Below are 13,681 nucleotides of genomic sequence, written 5' to 3'. Positions count from 1 at the left end.
AAATATACAGAAACAGCGATATGATATCACGTCGGACGATACTATCTTCCCTAACACTGGGATTACTGGGAGCAGCTCAGGTATCAGCTACCGCTCTGACGGCCATGTTGGGCGCGAACGAGAGGAGCTGCTATTATGCTGATGTAGATGGGGTAGGGGAGAAAGTGGGTAAGTACATCATTCTCAATGTTATTTCCTTCCGGCGAGAGCTATGCGTACCATATTATGATATCGAAATGGACTTGGATCTTCCACCTCGACATGTCAGAGTATCGTCAACAAAAGTTTCATAGAAGCTCACTATCATCGATATAGGATTCTACTTTGCCGTACAATCAGGTGGTAATTTCGAGATCGACTACGTAGTGATGGATCCGGATGATAAAGTGATACTGGAAGGTGTAGCTGAAAAGCAGGGCGATTACATATTCACGGCGAATCAGGTGAGTGAGACCTCTTCCCGTTCAAATGTCCATCTATCTGAAGATATTAATGATGCTGAATCCTCTGGGTGGATTGCTTAGGTCGGAGAATACTCCTTCTGTTTCGAGAACGAAGCTTACACTTCAGATAAATTACTTGATTTCGAGTGAGTCAATAAACTCTCGAGATGATGATCTCATGCGAATACTGATCTTGCCGATAATCTATCAAAATAGTATAATGGTAGAATCCGAACCTCGAAGAGTATTATCAGCACAACAACAACCATTGAAAGAACATACTTCTTCCCTTGAGGAAAGCACTTATAAAATTAGCGGTTTGTTAAGTAGTATAACGAGGACACAGAAATAGTATGCCTCACCTTCCCTCTGTCCTTCCTGTGTTGTGAACTGTTTGCGTTGCTGACTTTGTCTGATCCAATCTTGAAACTAGCTTCCACACGCGACATCATCGTAATTACTCTACAGTCTTATCCACTCAATCTAGGATATTCTGGTTCACCATTTTGGAATGCGTCATCATCGTTGCCATGTCATTGTGAGTGTTCTTTCTGATAACAAACCTCCAAGCAGAACACTGATTGTGCATGATCGACAGAATACAAATCTGGATTCTAAAGACATTCTTCTCGAGATCCGGAAGGTGAGTCCAATATTACACTGCTCAGCGGTTTGTCATTGGGTCCCATATCCCGCTGATCATATGACGCCTTCTTCATTGATAGACGTTACAAGGTGTAACAAAGTCGTATTCCTATCAAGCGTGTTGCACAATTTCTTAGCATTATGCATCCAGTGTTTCAATTGTCTTGGCATCGCACTGGATTGACCCTTGCCTTGCTCAGGAATGTTGACGATGACATTCATTGCATAACATATAAGTACATTATATTTAAATCCATTATTGGGTATGTGCTCTACTTATCTATCGATGATGAGATTTTGATCTTCTCTCCTGTTCCATCCTGATCGACTCATGGACCGTGACAGCCTCGTCCACCCAAGGTAAACTGAACAAGTCCGATCGCCTCAGATCTTCTTCACGAATGTTACCACCGTTCAATCCTGGTGTACCAATTTGATAGCCTAGCATTTGATCTAGGTCTCTTGCTTGGACTGCGAGCCAGTTCTGGATGAATGCTTGTGGGTTTGAGCTGTAGACAAGAAATATCAGTATGCCATCCCCATGACAAGTGACGAGTTATGATGAAACCGAAAGATATCGCTATCAGTGACAAGAAAAGAGAGATAGATATAATTGATCTTGGATCACTTCACTCACGCAAAAGACTCCAAGAAATCTCGTTTTTGTTTAACATCCCTAGCGAAATAAGCCAATTCTCCGACTTTATCTTCCAGTTGTACAATCTCTTTACCTTCTTTACCTTCGAAACTCTGTACAAGACTTGACATTTTCGATTTGAGGGGATCTTCAAGTTCGATAGGTATATCGAAACATTTGGGATGGAAATTGAAATCTTTATCGACTCTGTCGACGAAAAAGACAATGTAAGCTACATTCCACTTGGCTGAAGCGGCGAGGGTACACAACAAGCTTACTGTACGGTATAAGGAATGACAATAGGATCAGGATGAGTTAGATATCGAGTTGCGATTTCTGGTAATTGGTGGAATGCTATCGTCTCTTGACCTTGTGGGAAGATCTATATTTCCAGAAGACACCGGAGTCAGCCTTTCCCTCACATCCATTTTCTGCATGATCCACGTTCGGATCTTGTAGACCAAGCATATCAAAAATGAGGTCAGACGCACCTTCTCCAACCCTCCAACAGGCTTGATGACCGTTCCATCGTCTTTATCTTGCGCTCCAACCACTTTGACCAACTTCCAAACTGCATTGACGATTTCCGATCTCGTTCCTTCCTTCATCTGGATCAATTCCGCAAGTGGCTGTAACACCTTGAACCTATCGGGTGAATGGGACAGGTGTATTATGATTCTAGCATTGATATTTCGATCACCCCTTCGAAGAATCTCGAAGCCGTCTAAGGGCGGAGCGAGGTTTTGAGTGTGCCACTGTCACTTGGCATCAGCGTGTCTTCCTCTTGGGTTGGAATTGGTCGAAATCTGAGCTAGGAAGTATCGATACATACCTCGACTATATTACCTTCTGGGAAAGTAGGCGCCTCCCTATTATCGAATTCCACCACTACACGATTCAAGAAAGTCGAAAACTTCCTCTTGTTTCGATCCAGTCTCGTATTGCCAGACTAATCATGCGATCAACGAAGCTCATCAGCTTTATCCTTTTTTTCAGATCTATTTGAAAATCCAAAGTCGAAGCAGAACTCACATCAAGTAATCTACCTTCAATCTTCATCACCCATCCTGCTATTCCTTTACCGGTATTGACATCCACATCCGGACCCAGTGTTTCCGTCTTGCTCTCCTGTTGAGGTGGTAGAGTAGCAGTGGTGGCATTGGCAGCAGCGGCAGCAGCGGCAGCATCGGTCATTGATACGTCCCCATCGCCTTCTTTCTTCTCTTCTCCAATCTCAGCTGCTGGATTGCCTTCTGCAGCAGTAGGCACGGGTTCAGATGTTGGTTCGGCTTGAGCTTTTTGCCATTCTTGATCGTGTGCTGTATTAGAGATGAACACCCTCAGAGTTCTTTTCACCTATCACACGAAAGGATATAACATCTATTAGCTCATCATCTTGTGAAAGAAAAGCTTAGGTGGCTGAGTATGTGACACATACTCTGATTGGTTTACCCAACGCATCGTTAATCTCAGCCTTCTTCCTCAGTAATGTCCAATCAAGTTTCTGTTCTAGTTTCAGAAGGTCGGTGAATGCTGGTGAATCCGGTACGAGAGATTGTAAGACGTGAGGGGGAGGAAGAGGTGGACGGGGGTGTTTTCTATATGTTGATAAACGATGTTAGTTGACATCTTTACTCATAAGATAGATCGCCATCTTCAGACAGTGGGACGCAGATTTTGGGAGTGGGAGAGAGAGAGAGCGCGTGTCAATAAGAAAAGTCACGTACAGTCTTCTTACAGCGTCTGCATCACCTTCTGCTCGTCGCTTGTTATCGGTTGATACCTGAGACTGAGACTGAGACTGCTGAGGATAAGGAGGAGCCTGAGCGGGATTAGAAGGACCTGCTTGAGGTGTGGCCATGGTGCTTATTGTAGAGAGTCACACTCGAAGACGACGTGTTGAGCGCTGTCGGTGGATGGATGTAGACAAGTGATGTATGGTCTGGGATGAAAGATGTACGAGGTAATGTTTACAACTTTGGGAGATTGAGTGAAACGCGAAAGAGCATCTGCAGTGACTGTATACAGCTCTCATCCGTATTACAATGTGCATTAGGATTGATTCGTAGGTGGATCTCAAGCTGATTACAAACCATTCCTAATCGCATCCATCCGCTTCGACCTGAATCTCGCTGTGAAAATTCCAGAGTGGAGGAGCTTCACCTGTTGTTCAACTTTTTCAGAACATCACTGTCTTACTCCTACAAAACTCAATCACTGCATATCATAACAAAGCACAGAGGGAATAGTAGTAGCATATCAGCTGTAACAATGGCAAAAGGATCATCCTCGAAACCAAAAGCTCCAGCAGCTCCACCGCCCAAACACGTAGAGGACGATTACCTAGATAGTGATTCTGAGGTAGATGAATTTGCGGAAAATTACGATTCACAGGAGGACAGTCAAAGCGAACAGCCTGGATCGGGGGAGGAAGAAGAGGAAGAAGAGGAAGGTACGGGTAGATGGGAGGCTGATGACTGGGATGAAAATGATGATAATAGCGATAGCGAAGGAGGCAGTCAGGATGATAGTGATCAAGAGGACAACGATGAGGAAGATGTGCAGTTGGTATGTGATACGTCTTTCACTAGTACTGAGAGCCATCAAGATCAAGCTGACAAGTTGGTAACTTTTGGATACACAGAAACAATTGCAGAATGGTGAGCTAGGCCTCCGTGTAAGATAAGAGGTGAACGTATGAGCTCATCTCTGTGGATCTGACAGACCTCACCTCCCTCCCATTATCAACCTTAGTCAAAGCTCAGAAATCATTATCGTCCTCCGCCAAACAACGATCATCTTCTTCCTCGTCAGCATCGTCAAAAGAAGATAAACTCTTAGCTATCAAAGCGAAATTGGCGCAATTGCAGAAAGGTAAAGGGAAAGCTGCGGCAGTAGATCCCTACTCTGGATCGACATCGACTAGACAGGTCGACGATGGAGGAAGTGATGGAGATAGCGCCAGTGATAGTGATAGTGGTCCTGAGCAAGGTAGTACAAAGAGGGGACACAAACATGCGTAAGCTGCTCGAATCTTCACATCGACTTGGTACTTGAGCTCATGATCCCCTTTATCGATAGACCAACCGCAATGAGCACGAAGAAGCAAGTGTCAAGAAATCGACAAGTCGTAGACGTACATAAACCTGTAAGCCAGCTCTTCGTTCACTACAGCAAATGCGACATGTAGCTGATAAGACTTTTTTCCAACAGCAACGACGTGATCCTCGCTTCTCCTCTGTTTCAGCAGGAAACCTCGATGCCCATCTCCATTCAGCTTCCTACTCATTCTTACCATCAATGTTGAAAGAAGAATTGACAGCCCTTAAAACCGCTTTAGCCCAAGCACAGAAGATAGAAAGGACTTGTCCATGGGCCGAAAAGGCAGCTAGGACAGCTGAGAGGGAGAAGATCGAATTGGATTTGGGCAGAGTGAGGACGAGGTTGGTGAAGTCCCAGAACGAAGAGAGGGAGAGGAACGTGTTGGCGAAGATGAAGAAGGAAGAAAGGGAGAAGAGAGAACAAGGAAAGGGAGCTTGGTACATGAAGAAGAGTGAGTTAACATTACTTGATATCCATCAATACATGTGTATCGAATTCTATTATTTGAACGTTGCTGAATTGGATTGTGCTGCGTTCAGGTGAGAAACGTGATTTGCTTCTTAAATCCAAGTTTGAATCACTTGAAGCGCAGGGCGGGAAATCCGCTGTTAAAAAAGCTATGGAGAAGAAAAGAAAGAAGATTGCTAGTAAGGAGAAGAAAAGTAGACCCTTTGCTAAAGGCAGCGGTGGTGGTGCTGGTGGTGGTGAAGGAGGTGCAAGGAAGAGGCAGAGGATATAGGGATCAGGTTGATTACATTGGCATCCACAGTGAAATTGGATTTGTTGTATCATCATGTATCGAAGCTATTTCTCTCATACAATATGGCTCTTGGATCTTCAGATGACAAACGAACTGCAACACCAGGTCAGAGGGTTTCCCAAGTGATCCTTTGGGGAACAAGGTTGCAGCATAGTCCAATAGTCAGGTCTAGCGATGCAGTTTTGACTGATATTCCTCTCCAGCGCTCGAGCTCCAGCTTATTACAATGTTTCCACATGAGTGACATAGTGATATAGTGATATAGTGATGCTCATCAATCATGATACATACTCATGACATACCCAACCCAAACTACGGTACTACCAACAAATCTCTTTAGCTAAAAGATTTATCGACCACCTTTACCACCTTTCATAGCTTGTTTTGATACTTTAGGTTGGTTAGCTTGAGTGGATCGGTTGGCGGCCTTGGAAGCTTCCTTGTCACGTTTCTCAGTCTTGGCCTTGGTGATGGCAGCAGCTCGGGCGGCAGCTCGGACTTCAGGTTTGGCAGTTCGTTTGGCGAGGATGGAGGCGAGATCGGCACCGACGATACCTCGCTATAGAAGATGACAGAGATTAGCATATTATCTCATCAACATATATCGTATCCCTTCTCTCCCACATCCTCTCCTCAAGGAGTATGACCCAGTCGATGATCAAGACGTGACACATAGCCTGTTGCAGTATCCAACACCAGCAAGTGTCTTTTCCACTCCCTTCCCACCTGCCTTTCGTTCCCTTCTTCCCAATACAGCAAATATCTCCTTCATATAGTCTCGGTGTGATCCTCGCATCCACCGATGATCCGGTATTTCTCCCCATGTCCCCTGCTCAACGATTCTACACCAACCACATCCGCATCCTGCATGACCATAAACGAAATGTGAATACCCACTTGAACCTTTACGTTCTTTCTAGATCTCTTCTTGGCGACTTCCTCAGTGATACCCTTCTTGTGCATTCTATTGTGTGAATTCGAGGATGATCATGGTTGATAGTGTGCAATGGGATATACGAATCGAGATGAGCAGTAAAGAGGAGACAAGTACAATGATATATCATCAGCTTTTGAATTTTTCCCTTTGAATATCTCAATCGGGTGATTCAACCCACCGTCGGTATACTTGAGTCCAAGCGATCTTTCGGGGGTTCTTTCTTTGGAGGAAGAGAGACTCGGATTTGTGGTTAAGGAATCGGAAGGTCTATAAATACAACCAAAACACGATACACATATTAGCTATCTCAGACATTCACAACATTCAATATAGACTCGAACCCACCTTAGAGTCACCTCTAACGTAGACCTTTCCCCTTGAGGGGTAAACCTTGTACCCAGAGAAATCACACCTGTCGACTCGCATTCTATATTTTGTCCGAACAAAATCAATCAATCAATCAATCAGCAAAACAATTCCTCCTGCGTTCAATCCTTCTTTCTTCGTCTTTCTTGTGGTCGTTGGGAGAGGCGGTTCCGAATGGCTGAAGCGATGCTGATACTCACGTTGCTGGTTACAAGAGGTTAGTTTTTGAAGTCTAAGTGTAACAAAGAGATATCTGGCTATATTCGATGAAAATGCTTGGGATTGGTGTGTGCAGCAACCCTCGAGCAGCGACCATGCAACAGACAGGGAGAGAGTAGAGACAATGACAGTGGTGTTCAAGGTGCCACAAAGTGAAAAAGCGGATACTTCCGTCCATACATCAAGCTATCGGGTTTTGCGATCAATGGTAACTTAACACCGACATCCGCGGCCTGGCCGTGAAAAGATGCAATGCTTGGATGTCAGGGTGAATAGCTTACCGATGCCAACTGGTTATACTGTATATCCATTGTCGAGCCATACATGCACTATACATACAACATATATATCCATGTTATGCTTGCACTCCTACATTTAACTCATACCGTGTCATAAAGCTTTACTCTTCCTTCTTCACATCGGAGGCATCCAGCTCATTCTCCAGATTTTTCAAGAAATCTACAGTTTCTCTCTGCCTCCTCTCCTGTCTCAACCTTTCAACTTCCTTCTCACCACCTAACATTTTAGCTCTCTTAGCTTCGATGAGGGCCTTTCGCTCATCGGCTTTTCTCTTCCTAGCTTCCTGAGCGGCGGACAGACCCTTCTGTTGAGATTGAGTGGCTTTGGATCGAGCATTTTCAGTTTCCTGTCGTTGAGATGCAAGTGATGCCATTTGCTCTGCACGAGTCTCTTCGTCTAAAGAAAACTGATATTGACCTGCCCCTTTGACTCGGACTATCATTTATTATTCAAGAGAATTGTCAGAACCTCTTCACATTGAATTAAACCACTACAGGCGAATCGAGGACATACCTTCTTTGGTGGAATCATAATGATGTGCTCTAGCTTCTTCTTCTGCCTCTCGGTATTTCTTCTTCAATGCGTCTTGGTCAGGTTCATATACCGGAAAGAAGTTTTGATCGCCGTCTGCAAAGCGTTGAAACGGTCAGCTTCTGTGGGAATCTTAGACACCGGAAAGCTCACGAATGACATTCGATTGTCTGTAAAATTGTATCATCCGATCAGCACATATTCCTCATGACAGATAGGACTTGCTGATATTGACTTACAGCACTTCGGCGTATGCAGAACCTTCTTGTCCACTTTCAATCCCCTGTACAGCCTCTCTTTCACCTCTGCTGCCGGATTTCAGCCGTTCAGCTTCTTTGGCTTCTTTGCGTGTACCCGTCCTCGTTCGACCCATTTCATCGATGTATTCCACCCTTGCTAAATCGTCGTCGTCATCTCCATCATCTTCCTGTTCTAAGCTGTCAGCTTGAGATCATGAACGCAATCATATGAAAAGCTCACCTCGTCTTCGTCATGCCATTTCGGTCGTGATGGTCTAGCGGATTCATCTTCGTCTGATGAATGGGACGAGTAGCCGTCTTCTTCCATCTTTCGTTCGAACTATGAGAATCAGAGATTGACAGTCAGACCTATGTCCCCATGTCCCTGGCATACCTTCCTGGATTCAAGATGTCTAGTGAGTATGCGAGCTATGTTACTGAACCATATCACTTCCTTGAACGTGATGGTATACCACATACGACGAAAGTCCAGCTCACTCTCTGGCCCCCGATGAAGCAGCAAGGTATAGATCAGATCACGAGATATCACTCACATCTATCACAGCTTCTTCCATCTCCTTCTGGCTCATCTCCGAGAAATCACCTTTCTTTATAGCCTCATACTTCTTCGCTTTGGCTTTTAGAATCGCCCTCCGCTGTTCCTCGTTTGGACCATCTTCTTCAGCGAATCTACGTGACTTCGCATCATTCCTAGCTTCTGCTGCTAGTCTCTTGACTAATCCAGGTGAAGGTCGGTCGAAGGGATCTTTCTTCTACCATTTGTATACTCTCTAGTCAGTTTGAGTACAAGCTGGACACGAGAAGTGGAGATCAAAACAAACCAAGACGAACCTTGTTCGAAGCACGATTTCTCGGTTGGCCTTTAACGGCTTTACGCCCCTCTTTCGCGAACCTATCTACATGCTCTGCTGTGATGGCTTTGAGGTCTAGCAGGCTAGCTTGAGATATGGTTGATGGTCCTGCTTGGTTCGACATGGTGTGTGGTACACATGTGGAAAGCATCGTAAACAAGGTCAAGCAAGCCAGTTGAGTGAGGTAAAATACGATGACGTGTATGCATGGGTGAGAGTGGTGAGAGTGAGAGTGAGAGTGCCACAAGCGGGTGTTCGATGGTGTAATGTGGGGATTTGCTGCTCCGGTCAGAGTAATTAATTACCCTGAACGAGTTACAGTCCTGTTCTCGTTTCCCACCACACATACACATCATCATCCCTCTCTCCATCATTCCTTTCTCTTCTCTCTTTCTCTTCATACAAACAAACTCTCACTTTAACTTATCAAGTCAAGAACAGTACTTTATATATACATCAAGATGGCATCAGCTAAGATCTACGTCGGTTGGTATCAGTCCAACTTTCGTAGATTCTAGCAACCCAACACCCCCCCACAAGAGACAAGAGAGAAGGATGAGGATCAAGTTTAGAACGATCTCGTCAGCGTGTCATATCACTCAACACGTTCTTTCGACTTCGACAACTCATCCGAGGATCCCTTCTCTCGATCTCGTTCCCCTCCGCTTTTCATAATCATTATCTACTCGTGCTCGTCGATTTCAAAACATGCAACATGCTTCTATGGTTCGTCAGACTCTGTGATCGGTTTCGTTGATGTGTTGTTTTTTGTGTCATGTTAGGAAACCTCTCTTGGAACACTACAGATCAACTCTTGCTCGAGGTTCGCTTGATTTCTCTCTTATGTGAACCGTGTGATTGCTTATGCTATTGATGTATATATTCTCGATTCTCTTTCTCCTGTGCTATCTGGTCTCGTCTCATCTCGATGCTCGTGCACTATCTATTATCTGGTCTCCGTCTCGGTTCTCAACATGTGCTATCGTCTGGTTCGGTCTGATCGCTGTCGATTCTGGTATCTGGTATATGACTTTGAACATATCGACTGTCTGATCTCAAATCGCTCAATACTCATGCTGTAATGCTCGTTGGCTTCGATGTGTCGATTTGTTCTTGGCTTTATCGACTCTGTTGATGTCGTAACGAACGTGCATAAAATGATCGTCAATGTCTCCATACATATATGGCGAACTAATAGGCTTTCTCCTCGTTTGGACAAGTTGTTGACGTTAGTTCTCGTTTCCCTCCGTTCTCTACCAGTGGTCGTTTCTGATTGAATTTGCGATTATCATAGTGTATCGTCATGAAAGACCGAGAAACTGGTCGATCAAGAGGTTTCGGTTTCGTTGTGTGTACCAATCCTCTTTCCACCTCATCTCGCCATGTATGCTAAGTCGGTAGTTGGAATAGACTTACAACAACCCTTCCGAAGCTGAGGCTGCTATCAGCTCAATGAACGATCAAGAACTTGACGGTCGACGAGTCCGAGTAAGTATAGCCCGACCAACCCCATAGCAACCGATCTTGAAGTATGTGATACTGATGAAACCTACTCAGGTCAACCTCGCTAACACCCGAGGATCCGGTGGTGGTGGTGGTGGCTACGGTGGTGGCTACAACTCCGGTTGTGAGTATCATCCTGACCCCCTTCTCTTGGACCACCCTTTGACAAATGCTGATCTTGTTGCTGTATCAGACGGTGGTGGCCAAGGTGGTTACGGTGGTGGTAACCAAGGTGGCTACGGAGGACAAGGTGGCTACGGCGGTGGTCAAGGAGGTTACGGTGGACAAGGTGGATACGGTGGTGGACAAGGTGGTTACGCTGGCCAAGGTGGCTACGGTCAACAACAAGGTGGCTACCAAGGTGGTCAAGGTGGTTACGGTGGTGGCCAAGGTGGTTATGGCGGTGGTGCTCAAGCTGGTTACGGTGGTCAACAAGGTTGTAAGTGTTCATCATCCTCTCCAAGTCAGAAGACCCGTGTTGCGTGCTGTGTGAATGGGTTGTGTAATTCTCTTCGCCTTGTTGTATCCGGTTCTTGATTTGTTTCTGATTCCGTATGTTGTGTGTCTCTCGCAGATGGCGGTCAAGGCGGATACGGTGGTGCTCAAGGTGGATACGGTGGTGATCAAGGTGGTAGGTATTGACGTGTTTGGGGGTCCCCTGCTCGAACACCATACTTTTCGGTTTCGATTCGAGGTCAGATCTCGGTTATGTGGTGTAAACTGGGTTATCGTACCGCATGTAAATATACTAATTATTAATCTTTCCATCGCAGCTGGTGCCGGTCAAGGTGGTTACGGTGGTCAATACTAAGCCAATGGTGAGTTTCTTTCCTTCATAGTCCTCTAATTGTGCGGCACCGCTGATCGCCCAACGTGGTACTTTTATAGCTTAGATGCATATCGTTCGCCAATTTTTCCTTTCTCTCGTCAAATCACCTAAGATAAGCCTTTCTTTCAAAATCTCTTCTTATATTTACATAACAAATGAATGAATCCAAGTTTTCTCCTTTTTATATCAGATCGCTGCATCATTTCACTCTTTATCGCTTGCTGTAGTAGAGAAAAAGTGTATCAACGTGATGAAATCTCGAAATCTTCCTCTTGATCGTCAGAATACATTGTGGGATTGCCCAGTTCGGTTAATGACTGCTCTCAAGCTCAAGAGTGAGGAACAAAACAGTGGACATGCATACTCGTAACAAGGATCTGATTCACCCAAAATAGATTCAATCAAGTCGATCAACCAAGATCTCATTCCACCAAACAATCAAACTGAATTGAATTGGATTGAATCGAGGCACCCACACTATCAAGTTGGAAATGTGAAGTGGCAGCGTAACAAGTTCGGTCTCAGCTGACTTTTCAATTGATTTGATTGTTATTATTTTTCTTCTTTTGTTTATGTTTGTCTCGCGAAAACGCAGAGTAAAATATCGTGAAGCAAATGCAGATGTGGACGTGTTTGTCTTTATGACGATCCACAAATCGCTTTAGGAACGTACATTCACCCCCTTTCTAACTTTGTCTCTTTGTTAGATCACACTACATCCATCCTTGGAGATTCAGCTGGACTGATCTCCTTACACAGATATCGGTCAGACGCAAAAACGTCGTGACATTCTACTCGTCCAACCCTTGTTAGGATCCAATCAGGATGATCTTCGTATTAGAACCTGAAAATGCTGTGGTCACTTCGCCAGGCCTGACCCCGGCCAATCTCGATACTCAGATATTCAATGAGAATTCCGATCCATTTTATCAAGACGGATTATTCACCTTAACTCTGACCGAAGGAGCCAACATCATCAATCCTACACCTGCAGTCGAGTCGGCTCCTCCCACTACAATGTCTTTAGCCAGTCAAGCAGCAGTGACTATCACACCGACCTCGAGTGATGGTAGCTCCATATCAGCAAGTAAAGAAGTGATGATCACTCGTCCTGCCAATCCTACTCTTCCAACCACTCAATCCATATTCACTTCCACTCTCTCATCAACATCAGAACAAGGCGGTGATAAAAATGACAACATCTCTACGACATACGACCATACCACTTTAATAGTCGTATTCGTCTTATTGGGTTTATCAGCTCTGGCAGTAGGGTTATGGTATTTCCGTCGATCTCGCACGCGTAAGATGATTTCTAATGGATTAGCAGATCTGGAAGCATCAGTACAAGAGAAGAGATTGTCTACTGTCTCGAGGATGACCAATAGACGAAGTTGGGTAAAGTTAAATGAGGAAATTGAACAGATCGAAAATGAAAAATCAAACAATTCCCCTTCGATGTCATTACCTTATCCTCCTTCTACCAATCATCAAAATCAAATCCGAACTGAGCAACAGGATCGATATGATAACCAAGTATATGACTACAATAATGATGATCAGACTCGATCGATAGGAAACGATTTAACTTCCTCGTCGTATACTTTGAATAAAAGAAATTCAACTATCAATCATTTCCCCGCTCCACCTTCTAACATACCGCAATTACCACCTCTTCCACCTACGCCTCAGCCCCAAGAGAGCGATAATATCTTTGAATCTGCCGAAGTTGAAGTCGAATCAGACGTGGAAGTTCGAATTCCGACACGATACGAGCCCGAAATTGGAGTGGCCACAACGACGAGCCTACCAGCTTCTTCCAGTCGATCGGCAGTGGCCGCAGATGCTTATCCAGGTAGGACATTGACAGGCTCAGGAAGGGAGATATCCAAGTTGAACGAGGGAGATGGGCCAGATTTTAGTCAAAGTCAAGAAAATTCGCCAAGAAGAGTGAGTATCCTACCAAGATCCATGTCGACCCGATCGTACTTGAATGATTTGGATGTATCGAAGGGAGGGAATGACTGACGTTGAATCGGGTCTTTGATATCTTAGCAATCCCTACCGTATGTTCTTCCTATACAAGAGGCAGAACGTACTCCGACATTCATTTCACTTAGTCAGATGAACCATGAGAGAAAATCACCGGATTATAGGAGTCCTACTGAATCTCTTTATGTGATTTACAAGGATAAATAAGCGGAATGTGGTCAATACCTGGTAAATCTTGTATGGTAGTTCAGCGATTGACGACTTTGATGAACACCATGCTACGTATGCAAATGATCCCTGCGCTTT

At 44.7% G+C, this 13,681-nt stretch overlaps 7 protein-coding genes across 7 annotated transcripts; 4 read left to right on the top strand and 3 right to left on the bottom strand.

The window, feature by feature from the left end:
- Positions 1–20: 20 nt before the first annotated feature.
- L199_004262 (uncharacterized protein) lies at positions 21–1,090 on the top strand (the record flags this gene model as incomplete). The annotated part of the gene is made up of 6 exons (XM_064889990.1): positions 21–168; positions 316–443; positions 525–589; positions 660–794; positions 877–981; positions 1,042–1,090. 6 exons carry the CDS (start codon positions 21–23, stop codon positions 1,088–1,090), a joined length of 630 nt encoding a protein of 209 aa, XP_064746062.1.
- A 278-nt stretch (positions 1,091–1,368) lies between these two features.
- L199_004261 (uncharacterized protein) lies at positions 1,369–3,586 on the bottom strand (the record flags this gene model as incomplete). Its single annotated transcript, XM_064889989.1, has 8 exons — positions 1,369–1,597; positions 1,726–1,932; positions 2,004–2,107; positions 2,217–2,480; positions 2,558–2,674; positions 2,758–3,081; positions 3,164–3,323; positions 3,453–3,586. 8 exons carry the CDS (start codon positions 3,584–3,586, stop codon positions 1,369–1,371), a joined length of 1,539 nt encoding a protein of 512 aa, XP_064746061.1.
- Positions 3,587–3,996: 410 nt separating this feature from the next.
- Positions 3,997–5,566, top strand: L199_004260 (uncharacterized protein; the record flags this gene model as incomplete). Its single annotated transcript, XM_064889988.1, has 6 exons — positions 3,997–4,293; positions 4,370–4,385; positions 4,450–4,744; positions 4,807–4,873; positions 4,939–5,278; positions 5,367–5,566. 6 exons carry the CDS (start codon positions 3,997–3,999, stop codon positions 5,564–5,566), a joined length of 1,215 nt encoding a protein of 404 aa, XP_064746060.1.
- Positions 5,567–5,936: 370 nt separating this feature from the next.
- L199_004259 (uncharacterized protein) lies at positions 5,937–6,950 on the bottom strand (the record flags this gene model as incomplete). Its single annotated transcript, XM_064889987.1, has 4 exons — positions 5,937–6,146; positions 6,485–6,551; positions 6,703–6,791; positions 6,870–6,950. The coding sequence occupies 4 exons, from the start codon at positions 6,948–6,950 to the stop codon at positions 5,937–5,939; spliced, it is 447 nt and encodes a 148-aa protein (XP_064746059.1).
- A 559-nt stretch (positions 6,951–7,509) lies between these two features.
- On the bottom strand, positions 7,510–9,175 carry L199_004258 (uncharacterized protein; the record flags this gene model as incomplete). Its single annotated transcript, XM_064889986.1, has 7 exons — positions 7,510–7,844; positions 7,923–8,036; positions 8,094–8,110; positions 8,180–8,367; positions 8,421–8,519; positions 8,734–8,952; positions 9,032–9,175. The coding sequence occupies 7 exons, from the start codon at positions 9,173–9,175 to the stop codon at positions 7,510–7,512; spliced, it is 1,116 nt and encodes a 371-aa protein (XP_064746058.1).
- A 337-nt stretch (positions 9,176–9,512) lies between these two features.
- L199_004257 (uncharacterized protein) lies at positions 9,513–11,365 on the top strand (the record flags this gene model as incomplete). Its single annotated transcript, XM_064889985.1, has 9 exons — positions 9,513–9,537; positions 9,834–9,874; positions 10,250–10,279; positions 10,346–10,399; positions 10,462–10,539; positions 10,609–10,678; positions 10,748–10,993; positions 11,129–11,185; positions 11,328–11,365. 9 exons carry the CDS (start codon positions 9,513–9,515, stop codon positions 11,363–11,365), a joined length of 639 nt encoding a protein of 212 aa, XP_064746057.1.
- An 843-nt stretch (positions 11,366–12,208) lies between these two features.
- Positions 12,209–13,582, top strand: L199_004256 (uncharacterized protein; the record flags this gene model as incomplete). Its single annotated transcript, XM_064889984.1, has 2 exons — positions 12,209–13,333; positions 13,439–13,582. 2 exons carry the CDS (start codon positions 12,209–12,211, stop codon positions 13,580–13,582), a joined length of 1,269 nt encoding a protein of 422 aa, XP_064746056.1.
- Between the last annotated feature and the right edge of the window lie 99 nt (positions 13,583–13,681).

The sequence above is a fragment of the Kwoniella botswanensis genome, chromosome 1, assembly GCF_036426115.1.
Source record: "Kwoniella botswanensis chromosome 1, complete sequence".
In the NCBI taxonomy this organism is placed as follows: domain Eukaryota; kingdom Fungi; phylum Basidiomycota; class Tremellomycetes; order Tremellales; family Cryptococcaceae; genus Kwoniella; species Kwoniella botswanensis.
Note: the sequence above shows the minus strand (reverse complement) of the source record. Positions and strands in the feature narration are given on the sequence as shown.